This window comes from Mytilus edulis, chromosome 7 (genome assembly GCF_963676685.1).
Source record: "Mytilus edulis chromosome 7, xbMytEdul2.2, whole genome shotgun sequence".
In the NCBI taxonomy this organism is placed as follows: domain Eukaryota; kingdom Metazoa; phylum Mollusca; class Bivalvia; order Mytilida; family Mytilidae; genus Mytilus; species Mytilus edulis.
Window position 1 is genome coordinate 78,077,513 of NC_092350.1, and position 15,717 is coordinate 78,093,229.

The 15,717-nt window shown below is 33.5% G+C and overlaps 1 protein-coding gene across 1 annotated transcript in view; it reads right to left on the minus strand.

Moving 5' to 3' along the window:
- Positions 1–9,529, minus strand: part of LOC139482321 (nuclear pore complex protein Nup160-like) — a 145,545-nt gene extending 136,016 nt beyond the window's left edge. The window contains exon 1 of the mRNA XM_071266141.1: positions 9,336–9,529. Coding sequence (XP_071122242.1) covers positions 9,336–9,426 — 91 coding nt within the window. The 5' untranslated portion in view covers positions 9,427–9,529. The remainder of the gene's footprint in view (positions 1–9,335) is intronic.
- Positions 9,530–15,717: the final 6,188 nt, after the last annotated feature.

Genomic DNA, 15,717 nt, shown 5'->3' on the forward strand with positions numbered 1-15,717 from the left:
TGGACGTACATTAAGCATAAACCGTCAGATGGGAGTAGCATACTTAAATCAGCAGGCATACTACATGACGACTCAACTGACAAAGCCAACGTATTAAATGCACAGTTCCAGGAAGCATTTTCAAGTAATAATGACCTCAGTAACACAGAATTTAAGGAAAGATGCAACATGTCTGGCCAATACCCCACAGCGCCCGATATTGCCATCACACAAGAAGGAATTAAGAAACTACTAAATGGTTTAAACCCCCAAAAAGCTGCAGGTCCAGATAACATCTCATCTATGATCCTTAAAGAACTAGCCAATGAAATAGCTCCAATACTCCAACTTGTCTTTCAGAGATCATATGACACAGGAGTGGTACCATCATTATGGAAAACAGCAAACTTTTGTCCAGTTTTCAAAAAAGGGAAAAAGTTTGAACAAATCAACTACAGACTGATATCATTAACCTGTATATGTTGCAAGATAATGGAGCACATAGTAACCAGCCATATCATGTACCATGCCGATAAAAACAACATCCTGTATGACCTTCTACATGAATTTTGGAAGAAACTATCATGTGAAACCCAGCTGATAAAATTCATCAACATTTTTAGTCTGTGATTTCGGGATCAGGACCGCTCCTTCCACCTCGTAAAGAACAGAACTCATATTATAAACGACATGTCAGAAAATATAAAATCAACCATGTCAACTGCGAGGCTATTTGCAGATGACACCCATGCAAACATCACAGTAACATCAGATGATAATACCCTCCAGGAAGATTAAGACAAGTTGGCTGTCTGGGTAGAAAAATGGGTGATGAAATTCCATCCAAATAAATGTCAGGTACTATCAGTAACAAAGAAAAGGGGGGATAGGACGTTTATCGGGACTTCGGGATCGGGTGTTTTTAAGCTCGGGATTTATTTTTTTCGAATTTCAGGACCTCGGGATTTCGTGTTTTTAAGCCCGGGATTTTGGGATCAGGTGTTTTTTGGTCCATGATTTCGGGATCAGGTGTTTTTTAGTCTGTGATTTCGGGATAAGGTGTTTTCAAGTCTGTGATTTCGGGATCAGGACCGCTCCTACCCCCTCGTAAAGAACAGAACTCATATTATAAAGGACTACCGTTTACATAACCACACTTTGGAGTACATAACATCTGCAAAATACTTAGGAGTAACTATAACATCAGGGGATAAACATATCGGAAACATCTGTGCCAAGGCAAATAAAACCATCGGATTTCTCAAAAGAAATAGTCAGAATAGTCAACATGATGACGGTGGTCACTAACCCACGGGGGTAAAGCTGATGACCGTAACTGCATTCACGGACATCCCAAGATGTCGGATGAAAAATTAAGTCAGTTTCTGTATTGTCTGTTAAAGTGTTTCTACATCCTTTTCTTTACAAATCATACATTGAAACGATGTAAATTTATAAAAGAATCACTCGGAAATCACTAATTACTTCTGAGAAATGTGCATGAAACGGGAAATTCGATTTGAAAAAATCGCCAAGATGACCGTAAATCACAATCGAGATGACCGTAACAGAATCAGCGATTCATAACAAGGCTGACCGTAACTGCTTTTAAGATGACCGTAATTTGTAAATGATGACCGTAACTTTTAAAGGATGACCCTCAATTCTAAGAAATATCCGTATTTATATAACTATCTTTTTGTATCAAATGATTAATCGTGTTGGTATACACATATTAATATGAAAGTTTTATCCTATAGGTAGAAGAAAACTAGAGGCTCTAAAGAGCCTGTGTCGCTCACCTTGGTCTTTGTGCATATTAAGTAAAGGACACAAATGGATTAATGACAAAATTGTATTTTGGTGATGGTGATGTGTTTGAAGTTCTTACTCTACTGAACGTTCTTGCTTCTTACAATTATATCTATAATGAACTTTGCCCATTAGTAACAGAGAAAAATATTTGGTAAAAATTTACATAAATTGTTATTGTTAAAAATTGACTATAAACATGATAAAGGACAATAACTCCTTAAGGGGTCAATTGACCATTTAGGTCATGTTGACTTATTTGTAGATCTTACTTTGATGAACATTATCGCTGTTAACAGTTTATCGCTATCTATAATAGTAGTCAAGATAATAACCAAAAACAGCAAAATTTCTTTAAAAATTACCAATTGGAGGGCAGCAACCCAACAACTGGTTGTCCAATTCATTTGAATATTTCAGGGCAGATATATATTGACTTGATAAACAATTTAACTCCTTGTCAGATTTCCTCTAAATGATTTGGTTTCAGAGTTATAAGCAAAAAACTACATTTTACCCCTGTTCTATTTTTAGCCGTGGTGGCCATCTTGGTTGGATGGCCAGGTCATGGGACACATTTTTCAAACAAGGTACATCAAAGATGATTGTGGCCAAGTTTGAATTAATTTGGCCCATTAGTTTCAGAGGAGAAGATTTTTGTAAACGATAACTAAGATTTACGAAAAATGGTTAAAAATTGACTATAAAGGGCAATAACTCCTAAAGGGGTCAACTGACCATTTCGGTCATGTTGACTTATTTGTAAATCTTACTTTGATGAACATTATTGCTGTAAACAGTTTATCTCTATCTATAATAATATTCAAGATAACCAAAAACAGCAAAATTTCCTCAAAATTACCAATTCAGGGGCAGCAACCCAACAACAGGTTGACCGGTTCTTCTGAAAATTTCAGGGCAGATAGATCTTGACCTGATAAACATTTTTACCCCACGTCAGATTTCCTCTAAATGCTTTGGTTTTTGATTTATAAGCCAAAAACTGCATTTTACCCCTATGTTCTATTTTTAGCCGTGGCGGCCATCTTGGTTGGTTGATCGGGTCACGCCACACATTTTTTAAACTAAATACCCCAAAGATGATTGTGGCCAAGTTTGGATTAATTTGGCCCAGTAGTTTCAGAGGAGAAGATTTTTGTAAAAGATTTCGAAGAATTACGAAAAATGGTTAAAAATTGACTATAAAGGGCAATAACTCCTAAAGGGGTCAATTGACCATTTCGGTCATGTTGACTTATTTGTAAATCTAACTTTGCCAAACATTATTGCTGTTTACAGTTTATCTCTATCTATAATAATATTCAAGATAATAACCAAAAACAGCAAAATTTCCTCAAAATTACCAATTCAGGGGCAGCAACTCAACAACGGGTTGAACGATTCATCTGAAAACTTCAGGGCAGATAGATCTTGACCTGATAAACATTTTTACCCCATGTCAGATTTCCTCTAAATGCTTTGGTTTTTGAGTTATAAGCCAAAAACTGCATTTTACCCCTATGTTCTATTTTTAGCCGTGGCGGCCATCTTGGTTGGTTGACCGGGTCACGCCACACATTTTTTAAACTAGATACCCCAATGATGATTGTGGCCAAGTTTGATTCAATTTGGATTAGCAGTTTCAGAGGAGAAGATTTTTGTAAAAGTTAACGACGACGGACGACGGACGACAGACGACAGACGACGACGGACGCCGGACGCAAAGTGATGGAAAAAGCTCACTTGGCCCTTCGGGCCAGGTGAGCTCATAAGACGTGCTTCAAATGCAAAGATTACCATATGTATCTTTTTTACAGTAGAGGGTTCAATTTTTAAAATGAATTTGCCAAAAGACATGCGGTGCACAGCCTTCAACTGCTCGACAAAAGATATTTTTTTGTTTCTGGGATTCCTTTTAATGACATATAATAAATACACATTTTTAAAAATGCCAAAAAATTGCATGTACACCCATTGATATTATATCGTCTTTCATTTTGCCGTGCAAATAAAATAACAGAAATATTTTGAAAATATCATTCGAATAAATAAGTGAAGGTGAGCTCAAGCAAAGTAGATCCTTAAAATAGTATTGTACGAAAAGCGTATCACAAGGCGGAACGTTGTCAATTTGTATATATACAGAAATGTTATTCATACAGTCAGGATTCTACTTCTTCAAAATTATCTCCCCATTACGCTAGTTCATGCTCACAGTCGTAGAAATGGAAGCCATTGTAGGGATGACGCTCTGCCAATTTTGCTCTTGAAAACTGATAAATTTATCCACATAGAACCATTACTATCGATCGTTATATGTCAGTTATATTTTAAAATACAAATGTATCTACTAGCTAATTAGCATTAGTTAATGATCTTGTCTGCATTGATTCAACTTTAAAATATTGTCTGTTTGGATGTCAGATGGAATTTTTGAAAATTCTTAAGCATTTAAAAAAATTCTAATTAAATATTTCGTCGAAGGGCAGACTAAACATTTTCAGTGGTTGAAGATTATAAACCCTAGTTATCACACACACATTTTCATCATCCAAATTAAAAGACTGTCGTCAAGTACTTTTAGAAAAAAAAGCTATTCGAACACACCTACTCTATTTTTGTGATTCATTAGATAGGTATCTCAATTGACCCATATATTTCATCTTTTCGTACTGTCATTTTTTTACGTTATAAAGTCAACCTGTAGCTTTGATATATAATGATAGAATCTGAAGCGAGATGCTATATAAAATACTCTTGCTTTGTACGTTTTAAAGACAAAATATACACCCCAAACATGCACTAATTTAAAAAGGTGCACTCGATTTTTCTCTTTTCGATACAATCGTTACCTGTTTTGGGGAATTTTTTCTTGATTCACATAATGGAAGGGCAGACACGAAAATTTCTGAACTAAAAGATTGATATGTTCTCCGTCCGTGATAAAAAAAAATCGGAGGTTATGCATTTTCTACATCCAACTTATAGATACTATATATAAAAAAGAAGATATGGTATTATTGCCAATGAGACAGCTATCCAGAAAAGACCAAAATGACACAAACATTAACAACTATAGGTAACCGTAAGGCCTTCAACAATGAGCAAAGCCCATACCGCATAGTCAGCTATAAAAGGCCCCGATAAGAACCATGTCGTCGACTTGATATCTAATTGTTTTGCATTACTATGTAATAGATACATTGAAAACTTATGCAAATGGTGTTTTTAAAATAAGAAAATTGTCGTTTTATTTGTTTCTATTAACTTTTTAAAATTTTGTTACTATATCAAACATTACAGTTAACTTTTATCGCTTTCTCGATAAACACAGAGCTTCGATTCTTTTGTTCTATTTCAAAAGTGTTTCCGCCTGCATATATCAAGACAAATAAAGATTTTAATCTGCTTCCTCTGGACCCATACACATGGGCTCGATTACCAAATATTCGTATGTATTATTAATGTTTTTAATGCTCCATTTATTGGCATTATGTTTTTCTGGTCTGTGCGTACGTTCGTCCGTTCGTCTGTTTGTTTGTCCGTTTGTCCAGCTTCAAGTTAAATAAAATTGAAACTTAGTACACATTTTCCCTATGGAATGATCTTTTTAATTCTAATGCCAAATTACAGTTTTATCTCATTTTCATAGTCCACTAAACATAGAAAATGATAGTGTAGATGAGGCATCCGTGTACTAGGGACACATTCATGTTTCTTCAAATTTTCGTCGTATCGCTGTAAATTTGTGTTAAAATTTTAACGTCGATATCAATAAATATTTCATTGTTTACGAGAAATATGCAATTTACTTAATCATTGTTATAAATCCTAAATATGGCCAATTATATTACAGTTTAAAAAAAGAAATTTATGAAACATATTTATATCCGCTAACCGAGCCCCTATTGAGATCGACAAACTCAACAAAAAAGCTTTGAATACAATACGGATATTTCTTAGAATTGATGGTCATCCTATAAAAGTTACGGTCGTCCTATATAAATTACAGTCAGTCTTTACAAATAACGGTCATCCTTTACAAGTTACGGTCATCTTTTTACCAATCACGGTCATCCTTGTTTTATGTTACGGTCATCTTGAAAATATTTTGATTATGATTTACGGTCATCTTAACGATTTTTTCAAATCGAATTTCCCGTTTCATGCACATTTCTGGGAAGTAATTAGTGATTTTCAAGTGATTCTTTTATTAATTTACATCGTTTCAATGTATGATTTGTAAAGAAAAGGATATAGAAACACTTTAACAGACAATACAGAAACTGACCTAATTTTTCATCCGACATCTTGGGATGACCGTGAATGCAGTTCCACCTCTCCGTGTACTCACTATTAATTTTCAATCAATGAAAAACAAAAAGCCAGAAATTGATGAGATGATAGACTCATGCAAACCTGATGTTATATTTGGTACTGAAACCTGGCTTTCAAATGACACATCAGCATATGAATACATTTCTCCATCCAAATACACCATCTACACCAAAAACAGGAAAGATGGCTATGGAGGTGTGCTACTCGCAATCACAAACACACTTATTACATCACATGTGCCTGAATTAGACACAGATTGCGAATTAATATGGGCAAAAATAACTCCAACGGGAAATAAAACCACCTATCTTGGAGCATATTATAGACCACCATCAGACAAAGGGGAATCACTAGAACATCTAGGTACCTCACTAAATAGGATATGCAACATATCCAGTGCAAATATCATGCTCAGTGGCGATTTCAATTTAGGCAATATTGACTGGTCAAATTCATCAGTAATACCTAGCAAACCAGATCCTTCTCTTCATCAACACCTTTTAGATATATTACAAGATCACAATCTCACACAGGTAGTTGACAAACCAACAAGAAATGAACGCACACTTGATCTACTGTGCATGTCAAATCCATCCCTACTAAACAGAGTAGAAACATTACCACCACTAGGTGACCATGACATTATCTTCAGTGAAATAAATCTTTCCCTTTCGAAAGCCAAACAGTCACCACACAAAGTATTGATTTACAAGAAAGCAGACTGGGAAAAAATTGGAAAAGACTTAAAAGAAACATACACACATATGGAAAAACACAAATTAGAACTTGATATAGACAATATGTGGAATTTCTTTAAAACAAAAACAACAGAAAGTATCCAAAAGCATATACCAACTAAGCTAATAGGAAATAAAACCCACCTACCATGGATAGACTCAAAATTGAAAAAACTGATAAATAAGAAAAACAAATTTTATAAAAAGAAAAAACATGATAGCAAACATACTAAAAAATTTAAACAAATTAAAACACAATTACAGAAAGAGATGAGAAATGCCTATTGGAATTATATCGAAAACATGATTTTTGACATTGAAATACAAGAGCCTGAAAATTCGAGATTTAACAAACAAACCTAAAAAACTCTTTTCATACATAAAAGGCCAAAACAATGAAAACACTGGTATTGCACCTCTTAGGAGTGAAGGTCTACTTCATACAGATCCCTTGAAAAAAGCTAACATATTAAATGAACAATTTAAATCAGCTTTTACATCTGAGACCAATACAGTTATCCCTGACAAAGGTCCATCAACACATCCAATAATGGACGACATAGACATCAACAGAGAAGGCATCTATAAATTAATTAAAAATATAAACCCAAAAAAGGCAACAGGACCTGATAACATCACTGAAAAGTGCTTAAAGAAAACATCAACACATGCACAGACATACTCACTCTAATTTTTACAAAATCAATGCAAACAGGAAAAGTACCTCACGATTGGAACCACGCAAATGTAACACCTGTTTCAAAAAAGGAGACAAACATCATCCTGGTAACTATCGTCCAATTTCACTTACATGTATTTCATGCAAATTACTAGAGCAACATAATTGCAAGCAACATTATGAAACACCTTGAATCCAACAACATACTTTATGACTTGCAACACGGCTTCAGGGCAAATAGATCATGCGAATCCCAAATAATATCACTAATTCACCAACTATGTTCAAATAACGACAAAAATATACAAACCGATCTTATCATCATGGATTTCGCAAAAGCCTTTGACAAAGTTCCACACAACCGTTTACTATATAAACTTAAATTTTTCGGTGTATCAGATCAAGCCGCAAACTGGATAAAATCTTTCCTTTCAAACCGTACACAAACAATTATGCTAGAAAACCATTCCTCTGATAACATACCAGTTACATCAGGTGTTCCTCAGGGCACTGTATTAGGTCCAATACTATTTTTGATATATATCAATGACTTACCTGACTACTTACATCATAGTCAAATCAGGCTCTTTGCTGACGATAGCATCATTTACCGACAGATAAAATCACCATCAGATTGCCTAAACTCCAGGAAGACCTAGAAGGAGCAATCAAATGGGAACAAGACTGGCTAATGCAGTTCCATCCTGATAAATGCAACATACTTAGAGTGACCACAAAGAAAACACCTATCCATTTTTATTACAACATGCACGGTCACATTCTTGAGTCAGTTGAAAATGCAAAATATTTAGGTATAACTATTTCATCAAATTTAAAATGGAACAAACACATTCAGAACATGACATCTAAAGCAAATAAGACCCTTGGATTCACCAGAAGAAACTTAAAATAAACTCAGTAACCATCAAAGACCGAGCATACAAGCCCTTATTAGACCAAAACTTGAATACTGCTGCACTGTCTGGGACCCCTACACAACAGAGAACATTAACTCCATAGAAAAAGTTCAAAGACGTGCAGCGAGATATGTATGCTCAAACTACAAATATACTGAAAGTGTAACAAACATGATTAACACACTCCACTGGCCAACATTACAAGAAAGGAGACTCAAAAGCAGATTAAATATGTTCCATAGAATAACAAACAACAAAATTGCCATACCACATATACTGACATATTAATTAAAAGCCAATCAAACACCAGGTCTAGCCACGAACAAACATACCGACAAATTCGATGCAGCAAAGACAGTTACAAATTTTCATTTTTCTGCCAAACTATAAAAGACTGGAACAAATTACCAGAACCAATAGCCTGCAGCACCACTACTGAGTGCTTCAAGGAGAAACTCACTAGAGAGATGCTCCTTGACACTTACAAACACCTACATGTATAATATGTATCTTGTTTTTATCTTATACCAAAAATTAAAAATAAAAATTGAAAAATATTACTTACAGTTACATATACATTTGTATCATAAAAATTGAAAAATTATAAGAAACCAAAAATATATATTTTAATCATTAACAATATTGTTAAACCAGGCATGCGCCGGAAAGTAATCATCAACCAGTTGATGTTTTTCTGTATATAAAGAAGAAGAAGGACGGTCATCAGCTTTACCCCAGTGTAACCGGTAGAAGAAGTAAAGCGAAAATAAATGTTAGATCTATGCCAGGTGATATAAAAAGAAGCCGTTCTAAATGCATGAAATGGCAACTAGTGTAAAAGACAATCCCGTTTGCAATACGTCAACTACATACCTGTGTTGACGTTTATTTCTTTCCATCTTGTTCCCACACTAGATGAAATTGAAATTTCCCGGTATGTACATCCACTCATGCTTTCCGCCATTCTTTTATCATCCGTATTCAGGTGACTTCGCCCCGATTGTCGTTCGCACTAAGATTCATTTCGCCCCAATAGGGCGATTCTGTATCTGTATTAGGAAATCCCTCCTTCACAGGAGCACTTCGTAAAGAATAGGGTTTTCGATAAGTCTATATGTCTATATATACTTAGTTTGAAAATATAAAAAATAAAAAATATAAATGTATTCCCCGTGGTGTGTACGTTGGCTACAGTCGTTGACCTTTGCGTTTGCTGGACGGGAATGTCTTTATGAGTTCAATTTCGCTTTCTCAATTTCCCGCGAGTTAGGCCATTAGAAGTTAGGCTTAGGCATAATTTTGGATTTCAAACCAATATAAAATACTTACTTACTTACTTACTATGTAGGTGTCAGATCACCGATTCAAAATCACTAGCTATATAATATTCAACATAACATTTTCAATTTCTCAGCTTTAAGATCAGATATTAAGAAAACTTTATTTTGATTGATAAGTCAAATAAACAACACATAAATTCTAACCTATGAAATTGTTAATGGACTAACACCCATAGGCGGGGGTCTGATTATATAGGACGATTCACTGAAGCATGACTGGAGCGGGACCCCCTTAGGTTAGTCAGCAGCACCCCCCCCCCCCCCCCGGGCCCCCTTTATGTTTCTTTAAATATTCTTCTTTTATATGCAGATGATATTGTTTTATTGTCTCAAAGTAAAAAAGGACTACAAAATAGTCTTAATGCTTTATATGATTATTGTGATTGTTGGAAACTACAGAAACTACAGAAACTACAGATAAGTCATTGTATTTAATTCAAATGGTAAAACATTTTTGGACGAATTTACTTACAATGATTCTTGTATTGAAACTGTTAAAGTCATTATTCTTATTTAGGGAGCTACCATTTGATTTTTAGGGGGGGGGGGGGGGCTAGGATGAAAAATTTTGTCCTGCATTTTTTTTAGCTGTAATCTCTGTCCTGCCTTTTTATTTTTCACTCAGTTCGGTCCTGCCTTTTTTTTTTTAGTTTATCCTGACCTTTTTTTTACCTAAATTGTTGTCCTGACTTTTTTTTTTGCAATTGTCTCATCCTGCCTTTTTTTTTTACTTAAAACTCCTGTCCTGCCTATTTTTTTCAAATTTCATCCTAGCTGAGACTAACTGTTATAGTAGTCTCAGATCCTAGCCCCCCCCCCCCCCCCCCATAAAAATCAAATGGTAGCTCCCTGAGGTATTGTAATAAAATGTAATGGTAATTTCAATTTAGCCATAAATAATACTCTTATGGAAAAGGCAAGAAAGGCCTATTTCAAAATTAAGAAAACTGTGGGTCTGAATAATCCATGTAGACTACTTGAAAAATTGTTCGATACATTAATATCACGGTATTCACCTATACTGATGTACTGTTCTGAAATTTGGGGTGTTAACTCATCATTAATGGCTCTGATCCCTTTGAAAAATTACACATTAAATTTATTAAAGAAGCACTTGGTGTTCATTGCAAGGCTTCAAATGATGCTTGTCGTGCTGAGCTTGGTAGAATTCCACTCAAAAATAAAATTGTTTTTTCAAGCATAAATTTTCTAGAGCATATACTTTCATCAGAAAATACACTTGTAAATCAAATTTTCTGTGCAACAAGATTTTCAAACCCCTGGATCCTAAAAACTCAGTGCATTTTACAAAAATTAGGATATTCATATCTTGTTGAAAAAAAGTTGTCTAACAAAGCAGCACTTGGGACAAGTAAAACAGAGAATTTATGATCAGTGCTTGCAAAATCAAAATGCAAACACACAGGAGTCTTCTAAGCTCAGTTTCTTTCGTCAAGTCTACAAAATGGGTCAAAGACCATCATATGTTGATTCACTAAACAATTTAAATGATAGAGCAGCAATATGCAAAATACGCATAAGTGCACATCCTTTAATGATTGAAAGGGGAAGACATCTTTTAAATGTTCCTAGAGAGGAAAGACACTGTCCTGTCTGTAAAAATGGGGAAATTGAGGATGAACAACATTTCTTATGATAATGTAATAGATATACCTCAAAGCGAGAAATATTTGAAAATAAAATAAATGTTATATTTCAAATACAGCGTAACATTACCGCTGATGAAAAAATATCTCTTTTGGTCAATAATAGCTCAGCATTATTACTTAGACTGTCTTCCTCTTTCATATCAGAGTGTCTAAATATAAGAAATAGTGAACTTATATGATACATCATTTTGTAACTTTTCATAATTTAGCATGATATGTTATCATGGAACCTTTCATTCTACCATGTCAATTATTCAGTATAGTTGTATATATGTCGTGTACAAGTTGCGATTTTGTACAGGTTATAACATGTCCTAAGATATGTCCATAGATAGTCATAAGAGGATCATAAGACATGTCCTAAGATATGTCCATAGATAGTCATAAGAGGATCATAAGACATGTCCTAAGATATATCTTATGACAAGTCTTAGGAATGCTTCGTAATACCGACCACTGGACATTAACTGTATCAAAAAAGGACAAAACACACTAACATGAAGGAATAATAAAAACGTTATGAAAATATTATTGAGGTTAATAACATCTGTTGCGATAATAGAATATATCCTTATTTTTCGATTTTGTACAAGTTAAAACCATTTTTAAGCAATATTTTGTACAGGTTATAACATGTACGAGGTACTTTTGTACATGTTATAACTTGTATTTTTGCATTATACAAGTTATAACATGTACAATATTTTTGTACATGTTATAACCTGTACAAAATCGCAACTTGTACACGACATATATATGTAATGCCATAGGTCTTAACCATTTATTGTTAATGAGTTTGTGCCAATAAAAATATTTGTATTTTGTATTTTTTTTATTTTATTTATTCATGAAATGCACATTTATACCCCTGGGGATTGAAGGCATACATACAAACAATACAATACAATATACACAATGGAAAAATGAACATATTAAACATCATATATAAAGTGGTAAAACAGTAATATTTATGCAGGCGTCGTGTCCACTCCCCTCAGTGCAAATGACTTTTTAATGAACGGAACAGTAAGTTGCATAATATCAAATGAAGATAGAATTAATTGTAATCTATCTGTTCCAGACAATTAAAAGAATTCTGGACATATATTATTTATATCTTTTTCAAGCTGATTACGTAAAGATTTATTAATTTATTAATTTATATTACAATGTTTACATATTCTATTTTCTCTTTGAATTCTTTTATATCTACCCCTCTCTATTTCCAAGAAATGGTCACTTACTCGCATTTAAATTGCATGACAAACAAAAATTGGAATATGCAGCCAAATACCACAATACGGACGGAGTGTAGATAAAGGTGGTAGAATCTAAATGGTTATACAGAACATGATAAAGAAGTCCAAGAATATATCTTTATTGATGCTTACATTGTTAGCATTTACACATACTCATTCAGCATAGTATGGTGTTATCACTTGAGCATCTTCGTGTATACATTTTAAGAAAAAGTGGGTTTCATCTTCAACCGCATTTATATTACAATGTTTACATATTCTATTTTCTCTTTGAATTCTTTTATATCTACCCCTCTCTATTTCCAAGAAATGGTCACTTACTCGCATTTTACATAATAATTTTCTATTTTCAAAACTATTTTTAGAAATGTATTTGTATTTGTCTATTTCATATTTTCTTTTTATTTTACGACTACACGAATATTTTACTGGTTTCATTAGTTAATTTTAATTTTTCAAAGAAAATATTTTCAAAGCTATCTTTTAGTTCTTTTTTAATATTTTTTGAGAATGAACTCTTTTCTTGTTTATAGTTTATATCCTGTATTTTATTTATGTCTAATTTATTTGCATGGGCTACAAATTGATCAAAAGTGCAGCCATGGTCATTTAACTGTGTTTATTTACATCAGTTGATAAAATTTAAGATATAAAAATTTCATTTGGAATAATAAATGGTACTTTTGTGAGTTTCTGCAGCGTTTACATTAGGCTATGCTATCTGCCAAGTACATATTATGACGCAATGATATAAGGGGTAAAAATCAAATAATTTCATTAAATCTGCATGACAAAATTTGTTTGGGGGTAGTAAACAACCTATGTTTCAATGTTTAACACCACAAAATAACTTTCTGTGCATTTATAACATTATTTAGGGCATTTTTTATATAAAAGCATATTGTGGTGGGAAAAGCTAAAAATAGCACAAACTCAAGTTTTAGGCTCTAAATTTGCAATATGTGACATTTTGCTCCCAAAAAGATTGAAATGTGGCTACTATTATCTCAATTGATCAGTTAAGACACACAAAAAAACCAATTGTTTTCTGATTTTGATGTTTCACCGCATTTTGCTTAAAGGTGTCAGACCACCAATTAAAAGTCCCTAAGTATCTGTTCAACCAAATTTTGCAATTTTCATAGCTTTCTAAATTTTTTATCTTAAGTTTAACCTCTTACAAACCAGGCATCACCTTTTGTCATGCCAATTTTCAACATACCTTTAAAGCCATATAAGAAAGAAGAGACCTTTCGAACTGATGTACCACTAAAAATAACCCCTGGTTTTCTTGAAATCTTAAATTAGTATACTATGGAGCGCATTAATCCTCAATTTTTAATGCAAACTCATAGACAAGTAAATTTTGGCTCAAAATGGTCTAGATATATTTCTCTTTCACCAAAAGTTTCCTTTCTGCAAATTTGTTGGGTAGTTTAAGTAAACAATGACATCAAATGCACTATTTTTTGTTCGAGTAGGCCTACTAAATTTGAGGGAGTAATTGGTGGTGTGACACCTAAAGAGACAAAAAAGTTGATTAGAAATCTTTTATTTTGCTTTATTCTTAATCCTTAGTCAATTTGTAGTTAAAAACAGCCTATCTGAGCATTATGCGACTTATATTAAAAATTTCACAGGTGTGACACCTTCAGCATTTATTTCCGTATTTTTCTAGAAATTCACAATTGCATGTTTGTAGTATAATAATTTTTGTGTCTGTATTAAAAAAAAGGTGTTTCGGTTATGGTCATGTTGACCTAGGCTTATCCTCATTAGGTATCCCTAGCCTATTTGTTTCCTCCTTTGTAATATGTAGAATAGTTTAAATTTGATTTCTCTTATGGGATACTGTTAAAATCAATCGGGTCCAGGACCAATCCAGTATATCTTATCATAATCCTTCGTTTTTAAATCAATTTCCTATGTGCATACATTTAGAGTAATTAAGAGCTGGTAAACTCAGTTAAAATCAATCGGGTCCAAGACCAATCCAGTATATCTTATCATAATCCTTCGTTTTTAAATCAATTTCCTATGTGCATACATTTAGAGTAACTAAGATCTGGTAAACTCAGTGTATGATAAATATTTCCGCTTATGGAATACATTCTTCTGCATTTATTTCCATATTTTTCTAGAAATTCACAATTGCATGATTGTATAGTAGTATTGTTGTGTGTATACTAAAAAAAGGGGTGTTTCGGTTATGGTCATGTAGACCTAGGCTTATCCTCGTCAGGTATCCCGAGCCTTTATGTTTCCTCCTTTGTAATATGTAGAATAGTTCAAATTTGATTCTCTTATGGTATGATTGTCCATTTAAGCTCAAATGAAGTGGATGTAAGTAGTGATAGGCATCTGTAATGCTTTCAACAATGAGAAATACCCATACCGTATAATCGGCTATAATTGGCCCCGATTGATAAATATTTCTTGTTGTTTAAGACAAAGAAATAAACACATTCTTTTCCTCGATTTAAATTACTTTTTAATCACAAAAGAGGGTACAATATCATAAAATAAATTTTGTAGAAAGTTTAGTAAATTATTTCGTCAGATCCTTAACAAACTCTATAAGTCTTCGCCTTTTTACGAACACAAAATTCATAGGATCCTAATTTTTCTTTAACTATCTATAGCTACCAGCTATACAAAAGTTGCTGAACCCCATGAATATATTAGCACCGGCTATTATCGACGGCTAACTTTACACTAGTAAGTTTGTCTGTTGGGTAATTGTATTTTTCACTGTTGTTTCGCTGCTGTTTGGTGGACAAATACCTGAAATCTCTGTGACATTACTGATCAAAATATTAATGGCTGCACATCGGGTAATTCAAACACTTGTTTCTTCGCATAGAAACAACTTTTCGTTAATCTGAGCATGGGACGAATACTTTATATCACGAACTATAAATCTGTATACAAACAAGAGGCTCTCAAGAGCCTGAATCGCTCACCTGAATTTTTTTGGTTTAATCTC